Genomic DNA, 12,807 nt, shown 5'->3' on the forward strand with positions numbered 1-12,807 from the left:
AATGTGCGCAGCATGCAAGGAAAATTTGCGCTCGCGTCTTCCGGTACAGGAAGGTAGCATTGGGTCCCACAAGGCAAGCGTGCTTCGCGATACAGGTTGCTCAGGTGTTGTTGTTCGGAAGTCTCTGGTGAAAGCTCACCAAATGACGGGTAAGTATAGGCAGTGTATTTTGATAGATGGTACTATTCGTTGGTATCCCACTGCCTTAGTTCACATACACACTCCATTCTTTAATGGAGATGTAGAAGCCCTTTGCATGGAAGCCCCAGTGTTTGACATTATACTAGGCAATGTTCAAAACGCACTACCGCCAGGGAGTAGTTGTAATTTGGGGAGTTCTAAGCCAAAGGTAGACGTAGGTACTGAAACAGATGCTCCAGAGAGCAGAGATGATTCAGAAGGTCCTAAATCACAGGTAGAATTTCTAGGCCATGTAGTACAGGAGGCCAAGTTGAAGCCCCAACAGGACAAGGTAGAGAAAATTCTCACCGCCCCTAGGCCTGAGACCAAGAAGGAGATGCGCTCCTTCATTGGGCTTGCGAGTTACTATCGCAAGTTTATCCCCGCCTTTGCGTCCATTGCAGCCCCGTTGACCGATTTGACTAAGAACCGCAAACCAAGGCAGCTTACATGGGGTGAGCGAGAGGAAGAAGCCTTCCAGAAGCTTAAGGCATGCCTTAGTACCTCCCCTATCCTTAGTCTCCCATGAGACCTAGCCAAACCGTTCATTCTGCGTACTGACGCATCTTCGACGGGAATAGGCGCAGTTTTACTGCAAGAACACAATGATGAGAAGTTCCCCATAGCCTATGCCAGTAGGAAGCTACTGCCCCGTGAACAAGCTTATTCTACCATAGAGAGGGAATGCCTAGCTCTAGTATGGGGTCTTGCACTCCGTCTTCGCAGCGAACTGTTTCGCGTTCGACTTCGACGATCACGGAGACAACTTCAGCATGACAGTACCAGGTTTTGTTTATCCCGAAAGAAACACTTTGGACTGTTAATATTCAAACCCCTAATTGTAAACTCTGCGCACAGGTAGTATAAACTGACGAGTTATCGCAAGTGTTGAGTTTAATCAAAGAAGCTTTTGCAAAACCATATCAGTAACCGGAGTAAAGTTTAGGCAATATTCATGGTCATATTGCGAAGCATTTGTTAAGTTTTCTCTATGCTATGAATAGTTAGGAGATTGATATGAAGCCGGCGTTCAAGCATTACGTCGTTAGAGTGAGATTTGAGGTGTCATGATAAGCATTGACTGAACTGTGTGCATGGGCGTATGTGACGTGTCTGTGTGTTGTTTTGTTTATTGTACCACCATCTTATTTGTATCTAGATTGAAAGACCGGAAATAAATCTTATAATTTCCGGAATTATGGTGTTTTGTGCTTACTTTGTCTGAGTTCTGTATTCAAGGAGTCACACTGGACCAACAAGCAATCATACGCTTTCACCAGCTGTGACAGTCTAATTGACACAGTTCTTCTAATTTACTGGTATAACTGCGCATTTTAGATCAGCTTTGTATTTTTAGTGCTGGACATATATAATAATGGACGCCCTAAGTACTGATTTTATCATAGTATACGAATAATTTATGAGTTGTGAGTGCATAGGGCACGAATATCGCACGAGGCGCGAGATGAGCCACTGGTCTATTCAACAAGGCGTGCAGCGCCGCGTTGAATAGACCAGTGGCGAATCTCGCGCCGAGTGCGATATTACGTGCCCCAATGCACGAACAAAATCATAAATTATTCGTTTTATACAACACCTTGTCCTGTCCCACCGTTTTTTTTTTCTTTAATCAGTTGGTCTAGACTATATCTCTATTAGACCTATATCAATAGAGCCTGGTCTGTTAGATCTAGCCGCGACATTCTTTATTAGACTATTGTTAGTACTAGTAGACTATCTACTTTCTAAAGTGCAGTGGAGAGAACATGGGTCTAAACGGGTCCTACTCTCAATAGTAGCCTAGTGTTTTTCTAGTAGTAGTCTAGGCCTAGCTAGCGTTAACACTAACTTAACTTTAACTGTAAATAAATAATAGATCGTCTAGGCCTACACCGTTTACAGAATTTGAATAGAACATTTCCGATGATTTTGTATTTAAAAACATAGACAAGAGGTTTTAGACTAGAAAACAAAACAAATCAGTTTCTCACCTTTTGACGAAGGCTTGGTATTGCCATTGTAGCGGATCCAATGTCAAGTCAAGTAAAAATCCAAGATCCAACAAGTCAATAGTAAAAATCCAGGATCCATGCGAAAATTATTGATGATGCTGAACATATTTAGAGTCTATAATAGACCACAAACGTTAGACCTCAATCTTAATAGCTGAAGTTCTAACGCTAGTTCATATTAAGTATGAACAGTTATTTTGAAATCCAAACTTGAAAGCAAAACGAAGTCAACATATGTACACTACGCACAATTCCTTCAGCCCCAAATTAAGTTTTGTTGATGAAAGTCACTGGCCCGTTGAAATGAAAGTGCTGAACCGTATTCTTGCCAATTTTGGTGGTCGATGAAGATGACGACTGAATGTTCATGTTGGACTGAATCAGTTCTTGGGATAGTGTCAGATGTCCTTCGCCGTCGGCATCAACAGCACCTTCGATCTGGTTTTGGACTTTCTGTAGGTCAAACACAGCCGAAACGACCGTTCCTGCATGTGAGACAACATCCCCTGGTCCTGCATTTTCGTTTTCGTTTCCACCCTCTGCTAGGCCCTTTGCTATGTTGGCACTCATTTCTCTCTTCCTGAGTGCACTGGTCTTTGCGTAATGCTTCAGTGAAGATTCGGCCTTATGTCCAGTGACGGTCATAATATCTCGGCTCTCGAAACCTGCATCGTTCAGCGAAGTTACGGTCGTGGCTCTCAGACTGTGGTTGGTATACTTGGTGATGCATCCAGCTCCTACTGCGATTTTGTTCATCTTGGATCCAATTGTATTTATTCCAAGAGGAGCGTTGTCGTACCACGGACCCACTTCTGTTGGCTTAGATTTGGGTCTCTGCCACAATGCGGTACAAGATGGGTTGAGTAGTTCCTTGTACTTGACTAGACTGTTGACTGGACATTTACGAGAACCTTTGAGTTCGTACATCCGACCTCCAAACTCTTCGTTTTCATTTTCTCTCCTGGATTTTGTGAAAGTGTCGCGACGCTCAAAATAACGATTTCCGAGTTCATCTGTGTTCAAGACGTAGTCATCAGGCTTCATGTCTCGGAGGGATTCTCTACCTCTTTGTCCGAAGTAGACCATGACGTCCATGAAAACTTTGTTCTGCAGCCCAAGTGGTGTATCAATATCAAGTTGTCCACTTTCAGCTATTTTCTTCATGTCTTCCCTGCTGATCGGATTCTTGTGTTTTACACAGCCTTTTCCCTCTTGCTTCAATTTTTTCATCATGGCTTTGAAACACTGTTGGCTTTCAGGGAAGCTTTCAGAACAAGTAGTGTCCACACCTCTTGAGATGAAATGCTTGAGATCCCGTACTTGATACTTTGCATACTTTTCTTTGTATACAAAGTACCATCATCCTTCCTGAGGCCAGCGTAAAACCTGCACAAGAATTTGTCCAACTCCACTACTGTCAAACTGTTCACAACGTCGATCGATTCATATCCAACCAATTTGGCAAATTCCTCGAGTTTTTTAAGTGAATACCTTATTACTTTCTTCGTGTTTGAAGCATCACAATCCAGAAGACCTTCTAATTCCTCGTCAGTTAGTAGTACAAAGTTGGTCGCCATTTTGCAGAGTTAGGACGCTAACGTAAACACAAGATTGTATGATCTAAAACTTGACGCTACAATAGGCCTAACGTTTCGGTTCTAACGTTACACCCACTACGAACTACTCTGTACACACAAGTACGTCTGCACACCATACCACGCAAAATGTAGGTCAGCTGCACACATTAGCCTACGCGATACGGTGCCCGGCCGCGCATCCTGTATGTGAAAGGACGTAGCTAAGCGCAAGCTAGTACAGGTCACGCCGTACCTGCGGAAGCGAACCGTGCATTAGTAGCCCCCCGCGAAGCCGTGCTATAGTACCTTCGAGCCGTGCTATAGGCCCATGCCAGGGGCCTATTGCATGGCTGTCACTCTCAATGAGTTTGATAGGTATTTTCTATGGAATGTCATGTGACATGTTCTTGGCCAATCACAATTCGACATCATTCTGAGGTGTTGTATAATACGCCCTAACGCCGCATTTTAACTTATATATATTTCTCGCGCTTCTGCATTGCTTATAGTATAGCGTACGCTTATGAGAGAAGGATGAGTTTCCTGTCTCTCAGTCATTGTCGCTCCGTTGTCAACAAATTACGTGTTACCTTTTCTTTTTTCAAAAGTCGGGATATTTGGCCTAGCATAAGACCAAATAATGAACATAACACTTCTATACATGGATGCACGCGCGTCGTTTCTTGGTTAAAACATAGATCGTTTGACCACCCTATATTCATTCTTTATAAGGAATACGTGAAGGTAGTTGATCATAATGACAAGTCTACCCTATCTTATTGTTTGAACAATCTCCTCTCTTTGAGTGCGTTTTATTTGTCTACTTGATACAGTTCTTCTAATTTACTGGTACAACTGCGCATTTTACATCAGTTTTGAGTTTTGAGTGTTAGACTTTTATGGACGCCCTAAGTACTGATAGTACATAGTACGCCCTAACGCTTATGCTAGGCCAAATTAACATATATAATATTTCTCGCGCTTCTGCATTGCTTATAGCATAGCGTACACTTATGAGAGATAGATGAGTATCCTGTCTCTCAGTTATTGAAGCCCCGTTGTCAACAATTTCGGTGTTGCCTTTTCTTTTTTTTTCCAAAAGTCGGGATATTTGGCCTAGCATAAGGCCAAATAATGAGCATAACACTTCTATACATGTATACACGTGCGTCGTTTCTTGATTAAAACAAAGCTCATTTGACCACCTTACATTTATTCTTTATACGCAATGCATGAAGGCAGTTGATCACAATGACAAGTCAACTATATCTTATTGTTTGAACGTTCTCCTCTCTTTGAGTGCGTTTTATTGGTCTAATTGACACATTTCGTCTAATTTACTGGTATACCTGCGCATTTTAGATCAGTTTTGACTTTTTAGTGTTAGACTAATATATGGACGCCCTAAGTACTGATTTTATCATAGTACGCCCTAACGCCGCATTTTAACATATATATATTTCTCGCGCTTCTGCATTACTTATAGTACAGCGTACACTTATGAAAGATAGATGAGTTTCCTGGTTCTCAGTCTTTGTCGCTCCGTTGTCACCAAATTCTGTGTTACTTTTTCTTGTTGTTTTTTTTTTCAAAAATCTCAGATATTTAGCCTAGGATAAGGCCAAATAATGAACAATTCTATACATGGACGCCCGTTCGTCGTTTCTAAGGTAAATTATATAAAATTTGGCCACCTTACATTTATTCTTTATACAGAATACATGAAGGTAATTGATCAAAATGACAAGTCAACTATATCTTATTGTTTGAATGTTCTCCTCTCTTTGAGTGTGTTTTATTTGTCTAATTGATACAGTTCTAATTTACTGGTATAACTGCGCATTTTAGATCAGTTTTCTGTTTTTAGTGCTGGACTTATATAATAATGGACGCCCTAAGTACTGTTTTTATCATAGTACGCCCTAACGCCGCATTTTAACTTATATATATTTCTCGCGCTTCTGCATTGCTTATAGTATAGCGTACACTTATGAGAGAAGGATGAGTTTCCTGTCTCTCAGTCATTGTCGCTCCGTTGTCAACAAATTACGTGTTACCTTTTCTTTTTTCAAAAGTCGGGATATTTGGCCTAGCATAAGACCAAATAATGAACATAACACTTCTGTACATGGATAGACGCGCGTCGTTTCTTGGTTATAGATCGTTTGACCACCCTATATTCATTCTTTATAAACAATACATGAAGGTAGTTGATCATAATGACAAGTCAACCCTATCTTATTGTTTGAACAATCTCCTCTCTTTGGGTGCGTTTTATTGGTCTAATTGATACAGTTCTTCTAATTTACTGGTATAACCGCGCATTTTAGATCAGTTTTGTGTTTTTAGTGTTAGACTTTTATAATATTATGGACGCCCTAAGTACTGATTTTATCAAAGTACACGCTAACGCCGCATTTTAACATATATAATATTTCTCGCGCTTCTGCATTGCTTATAGCATAGCGTACACTTATGAGAGATAGATGAGTTTCCTGTCTCTCAGTCATTCTGGCTCCGTTGTCATCAAATTCTGTGTTAACTTTTCTTTTTTTCGAAAGTCGAAATATTTGGCCTAGGATAAGGCCAAATAATGAGCATAACACTTCTATACATGGATGCACGTTCGTCGTTTCTTGGTTAAAACAAAGCTCATTTGACCACCTTACATTCATTCTTTATACGGAATACATGAAAGTAGTTGATCACAATGACAAGTCAACTATTTTTTATTGTTTGAACGTTCTCCTCTCTTTGAGTGTGTTTTATTGGTCTAATTGATACGTTTCTTCTAATTTACTGGTACAATTGCGAATTTTAGATCAGTTTTGTGTTTTTAGTGTTAGACTTATATATGGACGCCCTAAGTAAAGCCAATAATGTGCTTGCATTTCTAAAACGCAATCTTCGCATAAAATCTTCTGATGTTAAAGCCTCAGCTTACAAAACGTTGGTTTGACCAATTGTTGAGTATGCTTCCACAGTTTGGGACCCATCTACCAAGAACCTAATCCACCAAGTGGAAATGGTCCAGAGAAGAGCTGCGCGATTCACTTTAAATCGCTACCATAACACCTCGAGTGTCACCAAAATGCTACAAGAACTTAATTGGACCACTCTGGAACAGCGCAGAGAAAATGACAGGCTAATTATGGTGTACAAACTACACAATAATCTGACTCCTCTTTCAGCACAGGACTATATTATCAAACAGGCTACTCAGTTAACGAGAGCCTCGCAACCACACTCCTATCAGGTACCATATTCGAGAACTGAATCGCATCGCCATTCGTTCTTCCCAAGAACTGTAAGGAACTGGAATTCCCTGTCGTCAGAAATTGTTTCAGCGCCATCTGTGGGATCATTTCGAAACCGTCTAACGGTTGATCACAGTGGCTAGTTTTTTCGTCAAATTTTCTATGTGCTTGTAAATATCTGTAAATAAATTGTATTATAATGTAAATAGCACCAGTCTGCAAGAATCTTCAGTCTATTGAATGAGGCAGACTTAATCAGAAGAAGAAGAAGAAGTACTGATTTTACCATAGTACGCCCTAACGCCGCATTTTAACATATACTACACAAACACGAACTCAAGACTCTATCATGAACGGACGTGTGTAAGGGCGAGCTCCGCCAAGCATAGAATCTACAATTGACCCTGTGCAATAGACCTGGTATTCAACAATTATGCCCGGTACGGATAGACCTCGACGGGGGCTTACTGCACCCCAGGCCGACAGCTCCCCGACGACGAAGCTAGCCCAAACTGGTGGCACAGATGCCTCTACACTCGACTCTGACCAAGACTCGGAATTATCCAGTGCCATCCAATCTGTCATCGAACGACTACTCGCTGATGGTACTTTCATCTCCAAACTGATTTCTGCAATCAAAGCAAAGTTTCTGAACGATTTATGTGAGACAATTCGCTCCGATGTCAAGGACTCGCTACAATTCGACGTCGATACCGTCAACGACAGAATTTCGACGATGGAGAAATGTCTCCAAAGGATCGAGGAGGCCTCGGAGGACGCGGAACAGTATTCACGGCGTAACTGCTTGGTTTTCGCTGGCATTGATGAAAGCAGTGGCGAGGACGTGGAGGCAACCGTCATCGATATCTGTAAAGACGACCTTGGGATCAACGTCGAGAAGGGAGACATCGATCGTTGCCACCGACTGGGACCCACGGCCGGAGGCGGGAGAAGGAGTCAGGCGACAACCAAGGCAAAACAGCAGCACCGCGATGTCATCGTGAAATTCGCGACCTACCGCACGAGAAGCACGATTCAACCTACGGAAAGCAGCCAGTAAGTCAAAAACCGTCTACATTAATGAAAGTTTGACACAAGGTCGCTCGAAACTCTACTGGAAAGTGAAGAGGGGTCTAGGAAGCAGAGATTTCAAACTTTGGACACAGGACGGGAGGATTACAGTCAAGAAACCAAACGGCGAAAAGATCACAATCGTCAGAGAAAGAGACTTGGTGAGATTGAATCTAAACACGTGAACACTGAACTCAGACTGAGTAGAAACGTTTAAATGGTAATGCTTACGTGAGTAAACTTTGTGCAATACCTTTTTCGTGATTTGCTTGATTATATGTTTGTTTCATTCTTTTGATGTTTGATGTGTTTGATGATCTATTTTGATATATCAATTTATGCCAGTTAGGTTTCCATGTGTATATTGTAAAACACCAGTAAAATGTAATCAGAAAGCATTGTTCTGTACAGTGGGTTCATATCATATGTGCCGGTATAACTCAAGCTCAGTACGATAACAAAAATGAATGTTTTGAAAACTGGTTGTGTTCTATGTGTATTTCGAAGAGTTGCCATTTTTCGAACAAGATCTAAAATCTCCTGAAACGGCTATCCAAAAATTAGACAAAGTTGCAGAGAACGAAAATGATGTTATGTTGCCTGGAAATGCTATTCAACTTAACAGTACAAATAATAATGGTCTGCTGATTGCGCATCTTAATGTTCGAAGAATACGGAATAAAAAGAAGAACGTGGATAATTATATTAAGAAAGAATCAGTTGATTTGTTTACACTATCCGAAACATGGATTGATGATTCCATTAGTTCAAGTGTTTTAGAGATTTCTGGTTATATCCTTGAAAGGAGAGATCGGGATAACCATGGCGTGGAGTAGCGTGTTATTTAAGAGAAAACATGTCATACGTTAGACGTAAAGATCTTGAAAATAATGATTTGGAAATAATGTTGTTAGTACTCAAAGTTAAAAATTATATGTTATTTTTCCTCGGTGTGATATATCTACAACCGGATTCCCCTTGTTCGACTTTTTTCAGTTGTTTGGAAGCGAATCTAGAGCAGGTTTTTTCTTTCTCTGATAACGTTCTTATCCTTGGAGACTTAAATTGCAACATGTTAGCAAAAAGATCTTTGTCAAACAAGGTTAACGAATTGTGTTCAGTGTTTAACCTTACGCAGCTTATCAAGGAGCCAACTAGAACAACCCCCTATAGTTCCACGTTGATCGATGTTATTTGTGTGTCAGACTCAATGGTGGAGGTCACAAAGAAATCCGGGACAGACTCTGTTGGATTTAGTGACCACTCCTTGTCTATACAATTCTCAGGTGTAGACCATCAAAATCCCAGCCTGAATGTTTTTCATTCAGATCGTTCAGATACTTTGTCGAAGAAGATTTTCTTAATGACCTTTTTATATGTTCAATGGGATCGTCTTGTTACTGTGAACGACGATGTCGAAAGGAGCTTTGCAAAATTTAAAGAAACCTTTTCTGCTATATCACGTAAACATGCTCCTTTTGTCTCTGTTCGGAAGAAGTTAAGAGGTGCCCCATGGATCACTAATGACTATCTAGCAATAGCCAGAGTCCGTGATTACTATAAGAGAAAGTTCACTGAACTGAAAAGAAAATCGTCTGAGAAAGGTCAAACACCATGTCAAGAGGATGTAAGTCATCTGAACGTAATCTGGGACAAATACAAACATCTTAGAAGCAAAGCCAATAATTTGAATAAGAAACTTAAGAAGGAATATTTTTAAACCAGGTTACGACAATGCGACAGCAATATGCATAAATTGTGGAAAGTGCTAAAAGATTTATTGCCAAAGAAAAAAGCTACAATCAATTCAAATATCAAAATAGGCAATGACATTATTTCAGATAAGTGTAAAATTGCTGAAGCATTTAATCAGATCTTCATTAATGTCGGAAATGGTTTCACTCGATTCGAAAAGTGTTTTAACTCCCTGAATACATTGTCACAAGTGAAATCAACTTTCAAGTTCAAAGAAATTGAAATGGAGTTTGTCAAAAAAGAATTACAAAAAATGGACGTGAAAAAACTGCCGGTTTAGATGACTTACATCCAAGGCTATCGAAATCCGCAGCTCCGAACCTCTTACATATATCTTAAACAAATCCTTAAACTCTGGGCAATTCCCGAGTGATTTTAAAAAGGCCAAGATTGTTCCTGTACCCAGAGGTGGTGATACAAGTGAACTGGGCAACTTTCGTCCGATATCTCTATTATCTTGTCTGTCAAAGATTCTTGAAAGGGCGGTCCACATACAACTTTACGAATACTTGCCAGAACACAAATTGCTATCGCAGCGGCAATCGGGTTTTCGCCCAAAGCATTCAACGGCTACATGTTTAATTGAAATTATTGATTTTTTGTTGATTAACCTTGATTCTGGTCTTATAACAGGTGCAATTTTCTTAGACCTAAAAAAGGCCTTTGATATCATATCGCACGAAATCCTTTTAACAAAAATGCCTTACTATGGCATTAAAACAACTGAACTACAATGGTTTTCATCTTATCTTTGTAACAGACAGCAATGTGTTTCTTTTCACGGTGCCCAGAGTGCTTTTGAGAAGGTCACTTTTGGTGTCCCCCGAGGCTTCATTCTGGGGCCCTTACTTTTTTGTCTATTTATCAATGATATGTGTGATTTATCTTTTGAAAATCAAACTAAAATCACCCTTTACGCTGACGACACGGCATTGTTTTGCAAGGGAAAAAATATTCTTAGTATTCAAATGACCCTGCAAAAGTAATATAATTCATTGTGTAAATGGTTAAGAATTAATCAAATGAAGATCAATGGCACAAAAACAAAAGTTATGGTTTTTGGAACCAAGCATAAAATTAGAAATCAGATCCTAAGAATTTCTCACGAAGAAGATTACCTTGAAAATGTTACAAATATCAAGTACCTTGGTGTAATTCTTGATCAGAGTTTAAACTGTTCATTACATGTATCTAATGTAATTAGAAAAGTTAATCGAGCAATAGCATGTATGAGGAGGATAAATTTTTTTCTAACAGAAATAATTCTGGTACAGCTGTATTACTCATTTATGCTACCTCACATAGATTATTGCTCGGTGGTTTGGGGAAAGTGTAACAAAACAGACCTTGTTAAATTACAACGAACCCAGAACAGATATGCAAGACTGGTTCTAAATGCGGATTACTCAACTACGAAAGAAACTCTTTTGAATAGACTTGGGTGGCAAAGTGTCGACAGTAGAATCAACTATCAGTATTGTATTTCTGTTTTCAAGATACTTAATGACTTAGCACCGTACTACCTGAATGATCTTGCCACAAAACGTCCTATGTATTATGTCACCCGTCATTCTACTCTAAATCCACTGTTCATTCCAAGGCCCAACACCGAATTTAAAAAACGACCCTTTTCTTTCATACCACCCAGTATTTACAATAAACTGCCAACCCATATTCGAACAGCAACAACACTCACCTCTTTTAAGACCCAAATACAATCAATTAATTTCCAAGTGCAGATTTAACGCAAATTCTGGTTTACTTTTCTCACAGTTTTGCGCACCAACTGAAGCCACAACTGTCATGTGGCACGTTGGTTTCCCTCTCTTGTTATGTAGTATCTCGTTTCTGTTATGAGCTTAGTTTAATTGTTTTTGTTTGTTTCTTTGTCTTTTCCTGTTTTAGTAGATATTGTGTTTGACTAAGTATATTTTAGTTTTGATGTCATTACTTTTTCTGTTTACACTTATGTAAATATATGTTCCGATGTGAAATTGTGTATTTATGTTAACAGGGCTCTTTTTGAAAGCAGGCCTTTTGCCTCTCAAAAGACTACCCTGTTTTTAAAGAAGACTGAATAAATAAAATAAATAAATACTAGTATATATTTCTCGCGCTTCTGCATTGCTTATATAGCGTACCCTTATGAGAGAAATATGGGTTTCCTGTCTCTCATTCTTTGTCGCTCCGTTGTCAACAAATAATGTGTTACCTTTTCTTTTTTTTCAAAAATCTCAGATATTTAGCCTAGAATAAGGCCAAATAATGAGCAATACACTTCTATACATGGACGTCCGATCGTCGTTTCTAAGGTAAATTATATAACATTTGGCCACCTTACATTCATTCTTTATAAGGAATGCATGAAGGTAGTTGATCACAATGACAAGTCAACTATATCTCATTTGAATGTTCTCCTCTCTCTGAGTCCGTTATATTGGTCTAATTGACACAGTTCTTCTACTTTACTGCTATAACTGCGCATTTTAAATCAGTTTTGTGTTTTTAGTGTTAGACTGATATATAGACTCCCTAAGTACTAATTTTATCATAGTTGCGCTAACACCGTATTTTAACATATATATATAACATATATATATATTTCTCGCGCTTCTGCATCACATATAGTATAGCGTACACTTTTGAGAGAAAGATGAGTTTCCTGCCTCTCAGTCATTGTCGCTCCGTTGTCAACAAATTCTGTGTTACCTTTCCTTTTTTTTTCAAAAATCCCAGATATTTAGCCTAGGATAAGCCGAAATAATTAGCATAACACTTCTATACACGCATGCACGTGCGTCGTTTCTTAGGTAAAACATATAACATTTGGCCACCTACCATTCACTTTTAATGAGGAATATATGAAGGTAGTTGATCACAATGACAAGTCAACTATATCTTATTTTTTGAATGTTCTCCTATCCTTGAGTGCGTTTATATTGGTCTATATTGACA

General features: G+C 39.4%; 1 protein-coding gene and 1 pseudogene across 1 annotated transcript; one reads left to right on the forward strand and one right to left on the reverse strand.

Annotated features, from left to right (window-relative positions):
- Positions 1–2,459: 2,459 nt before the first annotated feature.
- Positions 2,460–3,769, reverse strand: LOC140235305 (uncharacterized protein KIAA1958 homolog). Its single transcript, XM_072315333.1, is given in 2 exon segments — positions 2,460–3,502; positions 3,505–3,769. Coding segments are annotated over 2 exon segments (1,308 nt in total).
- Positions 3,770–7,459: 3,690 nt separating this feature from the next.
- On the forward strand, positions 7,460–8,282 carry LOC140235306 (uncharacterized; annotated as a pseudogene).
- Positions 8,283–12,807: the final 4,525 nt, after the last annotated feature.

Source organism: Diadema setosum, chromosome 11 (genome assembly GCF_964275005.1).
Source record: "Diadema setosum chromosome 11, eeDiaSeto1, whole genome shotgun sequence".
NCBI classification, from domain to species: Eukaryota; Metazoa; Echinodermata; class Echinoidea; order Diadematoida; family Diadematidae; genus Diadema; species Diadema setosum.